The 15,604-nt window shown below is 46.4% G+C and overlaps 1 protein-coding gene across 1 annotated transcript in view; it reads right to left on the bottom strand.

Moving 5' to 3' along the window:
* Positions 1-10,764, bottom strand: part of FHAD1 (forkhead associated phosphopeptide binding domain 1) — a 115,692-nt gene extending 104,928 nt beyond the window's left edge. The window contains exons 1-2 of the mRNA XM_081816826.1: positions 10,629-10,764; positions 7,081-7,187 (exon numbers count right to left, since the gene is read on the bottom strand). Of these exons, the coding sequence (XP_081672952.1) occupies positions 7,081-7,173 (93 nt within the window). The 5' untranslated portion in view covers positions 7,174-7,187; positions 10,629-10,764. The remainder of the gene's footprint in view (positions 1-7,080; positions 7,188-10,628) is intronic.
* Between the last annotated feature and the right edge of the window lie 4,840 nt (positions 10,765-15,604).

Genomic DNA, 15,604 nt, shown 5'->3' with positions numbered 1-15,604 from the left:
TTTGTTTGTTTTTTTTGAGGGTGTAATTTTGTAAATACACGTACAGTACACAGAATATATATGAAGCCACATGAGGTGTGGTAAGTAGTCTAGAAATGCACGCTCTAGCTGTTTGTATTATTTGTGCTATTGAAGAGATCATGATCTTCCACCTCACATGCATTAGAATGGCTACAATAAAAAAAAAACCGGGATAAAACCAGTGTTGGTGAGGATGTGGGGACAGTGGAGTCCTTGTACTCTGTTGGTGGGAATGTAAAATGGAGCAGGAGATGAGAAGAATGGTATGGCGGTTCCTCGAAAAATTAAGGATAAAATGATATATGATCCAGCAAGCCCACTTCTGGGTATACATCCAAAGGAATGGAAAGCAAGGGCTGGTAGAAATGTTTGTACACCCGTGTTCACGGCATTATTTCCAGAAGCCACAAGGTGGAAAGAACCCAGGGTCCACTGACAGGCGAGCGGGTAAGCAACGTGTGCCGAATGCATACAACGGAATATCCAACATGGGCAAACCTTGAGGACATGATGCTAAGTGAACTAAGTAAGGGTCATAAGAGGACGAACACTGCGTGATTCCACTTACAGGAGGTACCTAGAGGAGCCAAATTCATAGAGACAGAAAGCGGAAGGGTGAGGGCCAGGGGCTGGGGGAGGGGCACCGGGGATGGTTGTCGAGTGGGTGCAGGGTTTTGTAGGGTGACAAGCTCCTGCTGGAGGGAAAGTCGGCTCATCAATTGCTGCAGTAGGGGGGCACCTGGGTGGCTCAGTGGGCTAAGCGTCTGCCTTGGGCTCACATCATGATCCCAGGGTCCTGGGATCGAGTCCCCCATTGGGCTCCCTGCTCAGTGGAGAGTCTGCTTCTCCCTCTGCCTGCCGCTCCCCCTGCTTGTGCTCTCTCTCTTTCTGACAAATAAATAAAATCTTAAAAAAAAAAATAAAAGAATTGCTGCAGTAGGAAGTGACCAGTGAGATCAGCCCCGAGTTCCAGCTGCCAGTTCTTGAATGCGGGAGAGGAGAGTTCTCCTGGGACTCAGGGGAGCAGGTGGGTGAATCCCGGAGCAGCGGAGCTCGGGGAGGAGCCAGGAGTGAGCATGGGAGCACAGCCCAGGTGAGCAGGGAGCAAGAAGAGCGGATGGAAGGGGCGGCGACCGCCCGTGTCTTTCTGCGCCTTTCCCCACAGAGACTGAGCAGGGTAAGAATCCTTATCTAGCCCGGGTCCACCTGTCACCTCCTCTCTCAAAATGCAGGGGTTTGCTCATAAGAGAAACACAAATGAAAACGACATGGATGCCAGGTCTGAGCAAAGATCCAGTGGGTGGACAAGGCACGCTGGGGCAGGGCTGTCCAGTGCTGATAACCTCTGGTGGGCAATCCGGAGACGCCCGTCAGAAGTACAAATGTGTGTGCCCACACGTCTGCGAAGTGATGTAAATAACGGGACAATTGTGGCAGCCTTGTTTAATAGTGATAAACAAGAAGACGTGGGCTCTGATGGCTCTTTTCTAAGAGGCAGCCCAGAACAGGCAGGTGCCAGGCAAAGGGACAAGAGTCCTCTGGCCATATGGGTGCGGGTGTGTCTGTTAGATCAGTCTTGCTCCACGACTCTCAGATCCCACCTGAGAAGGGGCTGCCACGTGCTAGACTGTTCCAGCTGGAAAGGAACCAGCTGGTAGGTACTGAGTGCCCAGGCCAAATGTGCAGGTGTAAGCATTTCACCCCCTGTCATTTTTGTCCTTTCTTCTTCTCTTCCATCTCCCCCCTCCCTGCCACAGCATGGTGCTGACTTGGGCTGTCCTGTAGCTCAGTCTTCGAGGGGATTTGGAAACCTCTCACGTGTGGCCCAGTTGAGTTCTTGGGGAGGGGTGAGGGTGGGTCAGCTCTCCACTGTGGAACTCTTGCTTCTCTTTCCCTCAAAACAGAGTATATTGAAATAGTATGTGCCCCTCCCCCCAACAGGGGCTCCCACAACATCATCTCCCAAAAAAAATGTGTGGTCAAGAAGAAAGAGGGAGGGCCCTCAAAGCATGGTCCTGGAACCAATCTCCATGGGACCCCAGTCCCTACCTGAGCCCGGGGAGCATATATAATGTGAAGATTCCTGGGCCATACCCTGAAACCCACAGGGTCAGAATGTCTAGGGGTTCAAGTTTAACAAGCACTCTGATACAGATGGAAAATTCTACAACCACTGGCTTGCAGTATTTCTTCATTCTGGAAGAACTGAACCCCTTTCTCAGTGGGGTTTAAATAACAGCCACATCTAACAAAAAATTACAGTTCACAAGCCACATCCGATCACACAAATTAAAATTCACAAGGTTTATGTCTTAAATGAACAAGGCTGAGGCTTTCAAGCTCTGGAAAATGGGAGAGGGGAGATTCTGAACAGAGCTCTTTAAAAAAAATTTATTTATTTGAGAGAGAGACAGAGATAGCGATAGAGAACACAAATGGGGAGAAGAGGGAGAAAGAGGCTCCCTGCTGAGCAGGGAGCCAGATGCGGGGCTCGATCCCAGGCCCCTGGGATCACAACCTGAGCCAAAGGCAGACGTTTAACCAACTGAGCCACCCAGGCTCCCCTGAACAGAGCTCCTGATGGCGAGTCTGCACGTGGCAGCCAGGATGGTCATTTCAAAATGCACGTCTCTCCCCTTGCTTAAAATTCCTCAGTTTCTTCCCATACTCTTCAGATATGGTGGCTGAAGGAGGCTTACTCATCTCTTAAGCTCTCTCCATTCCCACTCTTCTGGACACACTGGTTTTCTCTCAGTCCCTTGGGCTCATAATATTCTCTTCCACCCCAGTGCCTCTGCACATGCCATTCCCCTTTCCCCCTGTCTAGTTAAATCTTCCTTATCCTCCATATTACTTTCCTTTAGAGCCCCAATGTGAATAGAATCATACGTGTCTTTGTGGGATCCTATTACTTATGTGTCTCTCTCCTAGCAGCTTCCTGACTGTGGGGACCATGACTTATTCTACCATTGCTTTATCCCCAGGCTTGCCTCAGTACTGAGGCTCCAGGTAAATATTTGTGGAAGGAATGAGTGATAACAACTGTAAAAGCTAGCCTGGTGAAAACAGGCTTCCTTTTGCCGTGAGAGAACCAAACTCCTTACAGGATAGAGAAAGAAGTCTGCAGGGCAAAACCCTGCAAAGATCAATATTGATTTTTCCCTGAGCCAAATGATTACAAGTGACTTTTATTTTCTTCCTTATCCCGTGCTTTCTCCCATTTTTTAAAAACAGTAAGTGTGTAATGACCTTCCATTATCGGAAAAAGTAAATGGTGTCAAAATCTGATGCCATCAACAATCAGAACAATATGTCAACCTTGCCATGAGTATAAATCCCTAGAAGTAAGACTGTCTATTCTTTAGGATTTACTCAGGTAAATAAAACGATCTTTTTTATTTGCTGGATGTAACCTCTGGGTAATTTTGGAGATTACTTTTTATTAATATGTATTTCTGAACTTTATTTAGTGAAATGACTTCTAGTGGTACAAATAACATAAACTATAAATTGACTGGTGATTGATTCCTCAGGGTGGCCCATAGCTAATCAAGGGTGATTCTTCTCATCAGAAAGGCCCAAGGAAGTCAACAGAGCAATTTTCAACTTGTCTTGTTTTATAAAACTAGAAAATGTTGACATGTCCGCAGGTTTCAATTTTTCAAAATGGACCTGTGTCCCCACAATCCCTTTTAAACAAATCTCCTCTCCCAAATCCATTTAAACTTGGGGAAGAGGATTTGTTTAAGAGATGATAGAAGCGCCCATCAAAAGTCTGTTCACAAAACATTTGGCAATTCATGTGTCATCTGTTCTCTAGGGAGCCAAGATGAGCTCGTGCTTCTGGAAACACAGCCGACTGCTCATAAATCAATGTGACTGTGGCTGGCGGGGGTGATTTACTTCTTAAGCTAAGTCTGAGGAGCAGTAGGTGGTCAATTATTTTTACACAGTGAATGCAACTCAATTTCTGTCTATATAAAAATTGTCCTCATTAGTTCCTTTTTCCATATAGCTTGTTAATATCAGTGGCTCCTCATCTTAATCCTGTGCACCTTTAAGGATTCTTCTCAATCTCCATTTTATGAGCCTATATTAATGATCATGGTGTCATTTACTTAGAATCATGTGCCATTTTATGTGCATTTCTCACTTATTCCTTACCACAACCCTGTGAGATCAGTGGCTTATAGACAGGGAAAATGAGCTCAGAGAAATCAAGTAATTTGCTTAGAGTCACAAAGCCAACCAGTGGCCTAATGAGATTCAGTCTCAGGTCTGTCTCTCTCCAAAGCCTACAGTTTTCTAATATCATACTCGGGTTCAAAACACAGATCTCTGTTTCTACTTTGGCCAGACGTGAAATGAAACTACCTAAAACCTGTCCCTTGTTGTGATAAAGAAGAATCTGCAATTCTTCTTCTTTTCTCCCACTTTGTGCACTAAACAGAGATTTCTGTGTCCTTCCTTGTAGGGAGACTACATCATGGATAAGAACCTCAAGGGGAGGTCCATTGAGTTATTTTTAAATTTGAGAGTTTCTGACAAACACTCTCAGAAAATTAGGAATAAGCAATTATAAAGATTTATACTGCTTTGATCACTGTTATTCAACAGAGTACTGGACGTTCTAGCCAGTGCATTAAAGCAAGAAAAAGGAAATTAAGGGTATTTAAGATCTCCTTTTCTGAAAGGAGAAATAAACTTTTTATTTGTAGATGGCATGATTGTTTATGTGTAAAATCCCAATAAATCTGTAAAAACTTCCTAGGAGTACCTGGGTGGCTCAGTCGGTTAAGCATCTGCCCTTGCCTCAGATCATGATCCTAGGGTCCTGGGATCAAACCCCACATTGGCCTCCCTGCTTGGAGAGGGGGCTGCTTCTCCCTCCTTCTCCCTCCCCGCTGCTGCTGCCCCTGCTTGTGTGCTCTGAGCTCTCTCTCTATGTCAAATGAATGAATAAAATCTCCAAAACAAAACAAAACACAAAACAAAAAAAATTTTCTAGAAAGTTTAGTTACGGTTGCAAGATACCACATAAGCATACAAAAATCAATTGTATTTCTATATACTATTAATGAACATGTGGAAACCAAATTAAAAATATAATACCATTTACAATCATTAAAAAAAGATAAATACTTAAGTGCATATCTAACCAAACATGTACAGGGCTGGTATGCTAAAAACTACAGAACATTTATGAAAGAAATCAAAGACCCCCTAAATAGAAGGAGAGACATACCATGTTCATGGATTGGAAGACAACATAGTAAAGATATCAATTCTTCTCACACTGATATATTGGCTTAAATACAATTCCTATCAAAATTCCAGCAAGATATTTTGTATATATGGACAGGCTTATACTAAAATTGGTGTGAAAAGGCAAAAGAACTAAAATACGTAAAAAGAAAATTTTTTTTTTTTAAAGGAGGATAAAATGGAAGGAATCACTCGACTTGAGTCAACACTTACATAACTTCAGTAATCAAGACTGTGTTGTACAGGTAGAGGGACAGACACATAGATCAACGAAACATATAGGAAACTTGGAAATATCTCCCACACAAGTATGGCTAGATGGTTTTTGACAAAGTTCCAAAAGTATTTCAATGGAGAAAGGACAGTCTTTTCAACAAATGGTGCTGGGACAACTACATATCCACACGCAATGAAGAAGAACTTTGACCTAAATCTCATGTCATATACAAAAATGAACTCAAAATGGTGCATATATTTAAACACAAAACCTACAAAACTTCTATAAAAAAATATGAGAAATCCTCCGGATCAAGGACTTGGCGACATATTCTTAGACAGGACATGAAAAGCATGATTCATGAAAAGAAAAAATGATCAACTGAACTTCATCAAAATCTAAAACTTCTGCCCTGTGAAATATTCTGTTAAGAGAATGAAAAGACAAGTTATCGACAAGGAGGAATGATCTGCAACCTCTGTATCTGAAAGAAAAGGGACATGTCTCTAAAATATTTTTTAAAAAACTCTCAAAACTCAATAGTTAAAAACCAAACAACGTGATTAGAAAATGGGCAAAAGACATGAAGAGACATTTCACCAAAGAGGATGTGCACAAGGCCAATAAGCCCATGAAAAGATGTCCAACATCACTAGCCATTAGGGAAATGCAAATGAAGACCATGGGGAGGCATCACGACACACCAGAACAGCTAAAATTAAAAACCAGTGATAACACCAGTTGCTGGTGAAGATGCAGAGAAACCGTGTCTCATACATTTGATGGCAGGAATGTTAAATGGTACAGCCACTCTGGACAACAGTCTAGCAGTTTCTTTAGAAAACATACACTTCCCATCTGATCCAGCAATCACACTCCTGAGCATTTATCCCAGAGAAATAAAAACTTGCGGTCACACAAAAACCTGTGCACAAATGTTCATAAGTAGATTTATCTGTAACAACCCCAGATTAGAAACAATCAAAATGTCCTTTAATATGTGAATGGTTAAACAAACTGGTACATCTCCACCATGGAGATATTACTCCCAACAAAAAGGAACAGGCGAACAACCTAAATGGATCTCAAGGACATTATGCTGAGTGAGAAAAAAACAATCTCAAAAGGTCACATGTGGTATAATTCCATTTATATAACATTCTCAAATGTTATACACATCACAACAGTCTCCAAAAGCTCTGGAAAAGGCGAGAGGCCATTGCTCAAGCCGAGTACTTCAGGTGGCCCTCACTGTCAGGCCCAGAGCAGGTGAAGGTCAAAGCATGAGCTCCATGAGCTCCATGCCCCCCATTTGGCTGGGGGGAGGGGACGATAGGTGGGGCATCCGTACACATGGTCAGCAAAGGACAGAGGGCACATCACACTCTATCTCATACTCATTTTCACTACACATGCTGAGGAGACCCAGTACATTCCACAGGTAGTTATGGGTCGCACATGGAGGGAGGATGTGGCTGTTAGCTAGAAGATGTGCTTTAAAAAAGACTCGAGTCCACAGAACAGCAGGGACGTGTGGAGGGGGTGAGATGCTGGGAGTGGGCAGGAACAGTTCTTACCTCTAAAACAAGGTCTGAGTCTTCATGCCTTCCAACAGTAGTACTTTTATTCAGGACAAAAAAGCCTTCTGCGCTCTTTAGGTAGGCTTTCATACTCTCTGCTTTCCCTATAGAAGGTTTTCAGAAAAAAAAAAAGTTATTAGGAAAATGCAATCTTCTGATTATTCAACATCACATTTAGAATGGATGAAATGCACCATCATGTTAAAGGAGAAATCAGCAGAGGTTGGAGAGGATAGATGGACTTTACAGTTTGAGCACAATTTCTGCAGATTTTTAAGACTATCTTTTTAAGCAGTGACATCTAGCAAAGATGAGCTTGGTTCTGATCATCAAACAGAAGACATTTTTTACAGAACTCAGTGCCCAAACCACCAATAACAGAAACAACCCAATGACAAACCTGAATTCCACTGATAATCTCTGTCCACCCCCCATGAAGCTCAGTACAATGTTAGTTATCTGACACAGGAGGTATTCTGTCCCATATTCTTAACCCACCGCACACTAGCTCTGTGACTTTGGGTGAGTTACTTCTTTCTCTATGCCTCAGTTTTCTCATCTGTAAAATGAGGTTAATAATACTCTGTAACCCAAAGGGTTCTGTGAGGATGAAATGCAATCATGTGTGTGAAGCTTTTGGGGTGGTGGCCGCTATGCACTAACCACACATTTGTCCTGTTATGATGATGATGATGATGATGATGATGATGATGAAGAATCTTGGGCTTATTGAACTTGAACCGAAGGAAGTTTAGCCTTCTATAGAGCTTCTGAAACTGCTGAGTTAGTCATTGAGGGAATGGGCTTTAAAGGATACTTTCTTTGTAAATCACTCCGTTTCTTCATAAATTAGGGGGAAAAGGGTAACTTTGAAAGGCAAACCATCAAGAGTCTAGCTTGAACATATGATCAAGACTCTGTACATATTTTCCCCCAACCTTTTTTTATGAAAATGTCAGATACACAGGTGAACTCCTTTATACCCACCACCTAGATCCTACAATTGACATTTTGCTATATTTGCTGTATCACACAACCCTCCATCTAGCCATGTATCCATCCATTTTGTAGTTAGATGCATTCCAAAGTAAGTTCTATACTGGTTTTTTAAAATATAAAAATCTCAGTGACTTCAGTAGGTTCCAAAATGTTGATAATTCATATGACGCTTGAATTCTGATTTGAGGTATGTCCAGTTACACAGTGGGACATCCTTCATCTCAGTGCCGTGTTCAAGAGCCAAAGTCCCTCTCTTTTCTTTTCAACTAAAAGGTCACTGAAATGTGATGCTGTTGGACTGTGGATAAAAACAAAGACCATCTAGTTGTGATCATAGGGGTCTTGGGTCTGGTTCTGCTTTTCATCCACATCTCCATCATCAATGACTGAATCCCTCCTAAGTGCCAGGCACTGTGCTATTTTTTTAAAAATTTTATTTATTTATTTGAGAGAGAGAATGAGATAGAGCATGAGAGGGTCAGAAGGAGAAGAAGACTCCCTGCTGAGTAGGGAGCCCAATGCGGGACTCGATCCCGGGACTCCAGGATCATGACCTGAGCTGAAGGCAGTTGCTTAACCAACTGAGCCACCCAGGCGCCCCTGTGCTATTCTTTTATACACACTGTCTCTTTTCCTCCTTGGAACAGCCCTGTGAGGTAGGTATTAGTACTGTCCCACTTTACAGATGGGGAGACTGAGGCTCAGAGAGGTTAAGGACACACAGCACCAAGTGTCAGGGAGACAGCTCTGAGCCTTTGCATGTAACAATCGGCCGGCAGCTCAATTTCCATGTCTGCTGCTGGACAGAGAGGGGTGGGGGGAGTTGACTGTCTCTTGACACCTGGGACATGTCAGAAAGTCCTTGACACCCAGATTCCATCCTCTGAAAGGAAGAAAAGACCCAACCTGGGGGTAAGAGAAATAAAAATAAGCCAGATAGTTTATTTTATATTTGTAAACTCTGAGAGCTACGGATACCTCACAAATATGTTTTCCTGTAATGAGAAATACATTTTATTAAGTTCAATGTCATTCACAGAAAGGGAGAGACATTTCCTCTTCCCAAAGAACCATGCTCTGTTAGCTGTCAAATCACTTCAGTTATTCACTTCAATGGCAGAGGACCATGTTATCAAGCAACACATTCAAGCCTAATTAATCTGGAATGCAAACTCGGGAGAAAAGTCTCTTCTGCAGGAAAACCACAGGGAATGCTACTAAATTAAACCCCAGAACTTGGGTCGTGTGCATGCTCGATTTTTAGCTCTCCCCCTAGATGTTCCCAAGGCTGGTGTCTTCTCTCTGCTCAGATGGCCCCCCTGTATGGCAACCACCTGACCACCCTAGCTAAAGGCACCCTTTAGTCACTATTGGCATATACCACCTGCTGTGTTTCCTTCTTTGTGCTTATCGACCTCTGACATTTTCTGGTTCCTTTATTTAGTTGTGTTTGCCGTTTATTTTCCTTTCACTGAGATATATGTTCCCAGAGAGCCAGAACTGCATTGTTTCTGTTAAGAGACAATTCTTCATGGGTACCTTGTATTTGTACCCATTATGGAGCAAAGGCATTGACAAATTTTGTCCTGTGTCTTCTGCCAGCATCTATAAGCTGGCCAGGTTAACTTATTAGCTTGCAAGCAAGGTAAAAGCTCAGACCCTTTGCAGTTCCTCACAGTTTCGTTCATTACCCCATCTCCAGCATCTGCAGCCTAAGTCTTCATGCCTTGAGTCAAGGCATGAGTCAAGTAGGGTCATAGTAGATGCTCAGTAAACATTTGCTGAATGAATGAAAATGCAAATGACACATCAAAGCAAATCTGTGCTGCCAGCTGGCTAGGAATCTTCCCACCTGGTGTCTACCTTAGATATCCTTTTTGGAAACCCTAAATTCTACCTGGAGCTTTTGGGTTGGACACTCTCTCTCCATCTTAATCTTGCCCTGTGCAGTCACTCCCCTGCCTGAAAACACCGTAGAAAGTAATTTGAATGTGTTAAATTCTGGAAATTCGCTCTTAGTGCTGTGAAGCACCAGGCATAGTAAAGAGCAAATCACCTGCATACCCCCTGACCACTTGGGATGGCTCAGAATTGGGCTAGAGAAGCAGTATGTCTTTTCAGGGCTACAGGTCTTCAGTGGCCTGGGAGCTGCAAAAGTTCCTCAAGGGAGGGAAGGTCAGGTAAGGGGATCTCTGGCCATTGGGTGGGTGTTGTCCCTAAATCAGGGGAACCAGAGGGCACGCCTCCTAATCCCAGCTGTACCCCACTGGATATCTAAGAGCGGTATGCTTGGTGCCCAGGAGGGTCCTGAAGCTCCCGCGCAGGCTACTTCTGGAGCCGGGATGGGGGCCTGCATTTTAGGGAGGACGGGCTGGTGTTGGAGCAACTCTTCTGGGTGCTCCTGGGGACCTGAGCCTGGATCGAGAGGAGTTCCAGCTGGGGGTGGGGCTGCGTCCCGCACCTCGCCTCCAAGCTCTTGACCTCGCAGAGCCCACCGGGTTCGGCCCCAGGTCTCCGCCCGCTGCCTCCTCCCGTGCCGCACTCACCTGGCCGGAGGCGGAAGCCCACGCTCTGTCCCCCGCCGAGAGGCCGGCGGGGTCGGGAGGAGCCCGGCCCGCTCCCGGGCGAGGCCGCCTGGCCGCGCTCCCGCGGAGTCTCCAGCCGGCGGCCGGCACGCCGCGCGCCCGCCCGGCCTGTGTACGCGCGTCGCCATGGCAACGCCGCCGGGCCGGTGAGGGGCGTGGCCTGCGCGGCGCAGCGCAGGGGGGCGGGCGTGGTGGGGGGGGGGTAGGAGGGGCGGTGTGCCGGACACTACCTCGAGGGTCACAGCCTGCTGCAGCGCCTGGAAGTATCCCGGGGTCTGCCGCTTAGGGATCCCCAGGCCCGTTTCACAGATGGGGGAACGGAGGCTCAGAGGTCACAGAAATAGCCCGCGGTTTTCCAGCGAGGAAGGAGCAGACTCGAGAGTCCTTCTTCCTACTCTCTGCTCTAGGCTGGGTGCGTGGAGGCGGGGTGGGAGGGTGATGGAGCTGAACCAGGAGAAGCTTAGAGGTTAGAACCCCTGCCCCACCCGAATCTCGACTCCTCTCTGTTGCAGAAAATAGAGTGAGCTGGGGGGATCACCACTTCTGGGGGTGGGGGTGGGCATGGGGATGGGAGACGGATGGGGTGGAAGGAACAATTTTGAAAGAATGAGGATTTTTTTCCATGGGCTGGGGAAAGGATACTTCCAAACCGCCAACCCCACTATGATTCCTGTCCTTCCCTGTCAAAACCGACGTTTATTCGGCCATTTGTTCTTTATCTCTACAAACATCTCCTGAGTCCCCAGAGTTGACCTGCATCGGTTACTGTCCTTGAAACCCCCACCCTGGGCGCAGGACTGGGGGAGGGGCTCTGTGGAGAAAACATGCAAATCCCAAAGATCTCCCACCACCCCCATGTCACCTTCTGCCTGGGAGCAGAACAGCCCAGCCGACTCTGCCTACCTGGAGAATGCTTCCCTTCCCTGGCAGGAAATGGCCGGCAAGGTGCCTCCAGAAAACCTCAAAAAACATTTAAAAAGATGAAATGTGGCAGACTCTATCCTAGGCAATTAGAATAAGATCTAAGAGAGAACTCATGGAAATGGACATAGTGAAGATGCTCAAACATGCCTAGAGGCTTTTAGAAATGCAGATTCCCAGGCACAGACCCCATCACAGATTCTGAGCAGGCAAATGCGGAGGGGCATGGTCTGGGAATGTGCATTTCTTACAAACTTGGCAAAACCCTGTCTTAGAAAGTTGAACTGCAGAGACCTTCCCCAGGGCCTATTCCTGGAAATCTCTTCCAGGGCCTCATGCAGCCTGGAAGGTTGTGCCTGGGGTCAGTTCCCCACATCCAGAAAGACCCTAGGCCTAAAGTCGGAGGAGTGACCACAGAAACTGGGGCCTAAGGAATAATAGCTTCACAGGAACAGGAAGGGTCAGGCTCAACTCCCCAGGGCCTTTCTGCCTCAGGGCCTTTGCACTTATGTTTTCTCTCCCTAGAAAGCACTTCCACCAGGGATCTCCTTCATCTCTTTTAGATTTTTACTCAAATACTGCCCTACTTCAAATTCTTTTAAAAAACCAAACCCAATAAACAAGGAAGAGCAACAAGAACAACAAAACAAAACAAAAACCTCAACGCTCTCTCCCTCTTCTCATCTGACCGCTTATCATCTAACATCCTATTTGATTTATCTCATTCGTGTGTCTCCTTGCCCCACCCTCCTCCAGGAGGGCAGGGAGTTTTTTTCTGTTTAGTTCACTGCTGGATCACCAGTACCTAGAACAGTGCCTGAGTGAATGGGGGGTGGAGGGGACAGCCCCCGCCCCCAACACTCACCCACAGCCTGACTTCCTACTTTCTCGGGCCGCTGAGCTGATCTGTCCTGACCCCAGGACATTGGCTTCTCTTGCCAGCTGTTCAGGCAGTGGGCTCACGGGAGGCCTGAGCACCACCCCTACCTGGACCTCCACCTCCATGTTTGATTTAGCCCAATTCTTGTCCCCAGTATGAGTGCAGGATGCAAACTTGCTTACTGCCAGGCAGACCCTAACAGAAGCCAGGCTGGCTGTGAGCCAGAGCAGCCCAAGGCCCCAGATAGTCTTTGAGAGGTCGTATGTCGCCAGTAGCCCATCCCTTTGAAGAATTCTAAACTGAGAGCAAAGCTGACATTCAGACCCAGGCGAGCAGAAACTGCTAAATCTTGATTGGGCTCCCCTCCCCCCAAAATGCCACAGTTATCTCAAAGGGTGTGTACAATCCGTGAAATGCAATAACATGTAATCCATTTTAATTTCAAAAACAGAACATAAAACACCCCAATAACTTATGGCTTTATGATTTCTTGGACTGAGAGAAAGGGTTGTAACTTGCAATTAAACCATGATGGGGTGTTAAAAATATTGCCCTTGAAGGAAAAAATAGAGGTTTCTAGAGTATATGGGTTCCTTGGTGATGCTTATGATCAATCAGTGTTATTCAGCTGTGGGTGGCTACCAAGGCCATATTGTATCGTGACTCAACGGCAGAAGTGCTGGCATCTGAAGGGCCCGGGGTTCGAGTCCCGGCTCCATTGTTCCCAGCTGTCCTCATACAAGGGACTGAATAATGTAAAACTGAAGGCTTGCCTGAAGCAAGGAGAGAAAAGGGCCAGGGAAGGGGCTGCCCCCAAACTCGGAGGCCCAGACACTGGGCTTCCTTCCTGGGGAGAAAGGGAGGGGCTCTGCCCCTGTAGGACCTCATTCCGTGTCAGCCACTTTCCCTGGGCTGTCCTTGATCAGGGAGATGGCACCCACTGCACCCCCTTCGCACCCTTCCCAGACCTGCCTGTCCCTCCTAGTGCCTTTGCATTCCAAACTGAAATGAAGGTAGGGAGGTTTGCCCAGCCTCTATGGGGTGAGGGAGAGCCAGAGAAAGAACGGGAACAGGCGCAAGGGAGAGCAAGAGGGAGGAAGAGAGCGTGAGGGCAGGAAGTAGCCAAGCTGCTGAGTAGGATGACGGAGGGGAAAGCAGACCGCCTGGCCTGCTGGAGACTCCAGAGCCACTAATAACCTGGCCCTTCAGCCTTAGGAAATATGGGTTTTATTTACGTACACACACACACACACACACACACACTACACACACACTCACACTCACAAAAATAAATTCAAACTGCAGAAAGACGAACTGGTCACTGAGGCCTTCTGCCGCTGTCATCGTCCCCTTCCCTTGACAGAACATGAGAAAACATGCAGGTTTGAAGATTTTTCTCAAATGGATTCTTCTGTTGCTGGCTCAACGCCTTCGTTTCTCTTGCAAATCGGTCTCCAGAGTCAAGTCCCCTTGGTTCCTCGGGCTTTGCCACGGGAGTCGGTGTGTGCCTTCTGTTTGCAAACTGCTAAGTGTGCCGATCCCACCATGGGTGTGTTCTTCTGATTTCTTCTGTCCTCACTTCTGCCACCTGTCCGGTGGAGATCACAAGGCCAGGATGGTGAGGATTCAGGGGCCAGTAAGTGTAAACTATTAAACTGTGCCCAGTACAACAGACTCGCTCTGTGAGTGTTTGCAATTATTAGTGGCCGTTTGGTTTGTTTGTTTTGGTTTCTGGATGATATGGGAGGACAGCCCAAGGTCACAGACACCCTGGGGAGAACTTTGATTTGCATCAAGACTCAGTCCCAACTCAGAGCAAATGTGACCTCTGACCAGTGGCACATCATCTTCCCCTTTGCCCTGGGACATTTCTGGGAGTGGATGTCAGAGACAGCTGAGCTCCCTCCCGTGATGTCCCCTGGAGGGCTTCCTGAGAACCCACCTGGTCTCTCTGGGATGGTACCTGCTGGGCAACTCCATAAATTCTACTTTCAGGCATCTGGACAAACCTCTGCTGTTTTTTGTTTTTTTTCCGAGTTAACAATGGACCTTTATGGGTGTGGTTAGCAAAACCAGCTAATATATATTTAGGCTTGTGAGGTGCCAGCCACGATGTCGTGCACAGTTTTATTCAATTCTTAGCCTAACCCATTTTACAGAAGCAGGCACGGAAGAGTCAGGTGACTTGCCCGGTTACAAATCTTGTAAGAGGTCAGACTGGGATTCGACTCCAGAATGCTGCATTTTTGGCAAACTTGTTTATCAAAACATAACACATTTTGAAATACTGAAAAGTGCGCCAATCATAAGTGTACACTTGAAGAATTTTCGCAAAGTGCATGGATTCACCTAACCAGAACCCAGATCCAGAAGCGGATTGCCAGCCCCTAGAAGCCTCCCTGTGCTCGCTCCTAGTCATTACCCACCCAACACCCTGACCTCCAATATCGTAGATTAGTTCTGCTTGATTTTGAGCTTTGTTTAAACGGAAGTATACAGATTCCATTTTCCGCCCGGCTTCTTTCACTCACCATGATGTTTATGGGATTTGCCCTTGTTGTGTGATGTCACTGGCTCATTCATTCTCACTGCTGTACAGCATTCCACGGTGGTAGGTAGTTTTCTGTTCCTGCATAACAAATTACAACAAACGTAGTGGCTCAAAACAAGACACCCTTATCATGTCATAGTTTCTGTGGGTCAGGAATCCGGCCACTGTTGGGGGTGGCAGATTTCTGCTCAGGGGCTCTCACGGGCTGCACCAAGGGGTCGGCCAAGGCCAGGGGTCTCATCTGAGACTCAGATGGGGAAGGATCCACTTTCAAGTTCATGTCGTTGTTGGAAAGATTCAGTTCCTTGAGGATTGTTAGCCAGAGGCCCCCACTCTCTGTTTGCCGGGTGGGCTTCTCCCTAAGGTGGCTTGCTTCATGAAAGCCAGTGAGAGTCAATGGAGGGAGTCTCCTAGTGAGATGGAGGTTACCATCTTACGTAACAAAATCCCAGAAATGACATCCCATTACCTTTGCAGCATTGTGCTAGTCAGAAATAAGGTACAGGTCCCACCTACGCTCAAGGGGAAGGGATTACCCAGAGGTGTGAACACCAGCGATAATTGGGGGCCATTGTATCTGTCTTA

Source organism: Leptonychotes weddellii, chromosome 4 (genome assembly GCF_054177405.1).
Source record: "Leptonychotes weddellii isolate Sample4059 chromosome 4, ASM5417740v2, whole genome shotgun sequence".
NCBI classification, from domain to species: Eukaryota; Metazoa; Chordata; class Mammalia; order Carnivora; family Phocidae; genus Leptonychotes; species Leptonychotes weddellii.
This window is presented reverse-complemented; position numbering and strand designations above follow the sequence as displayed.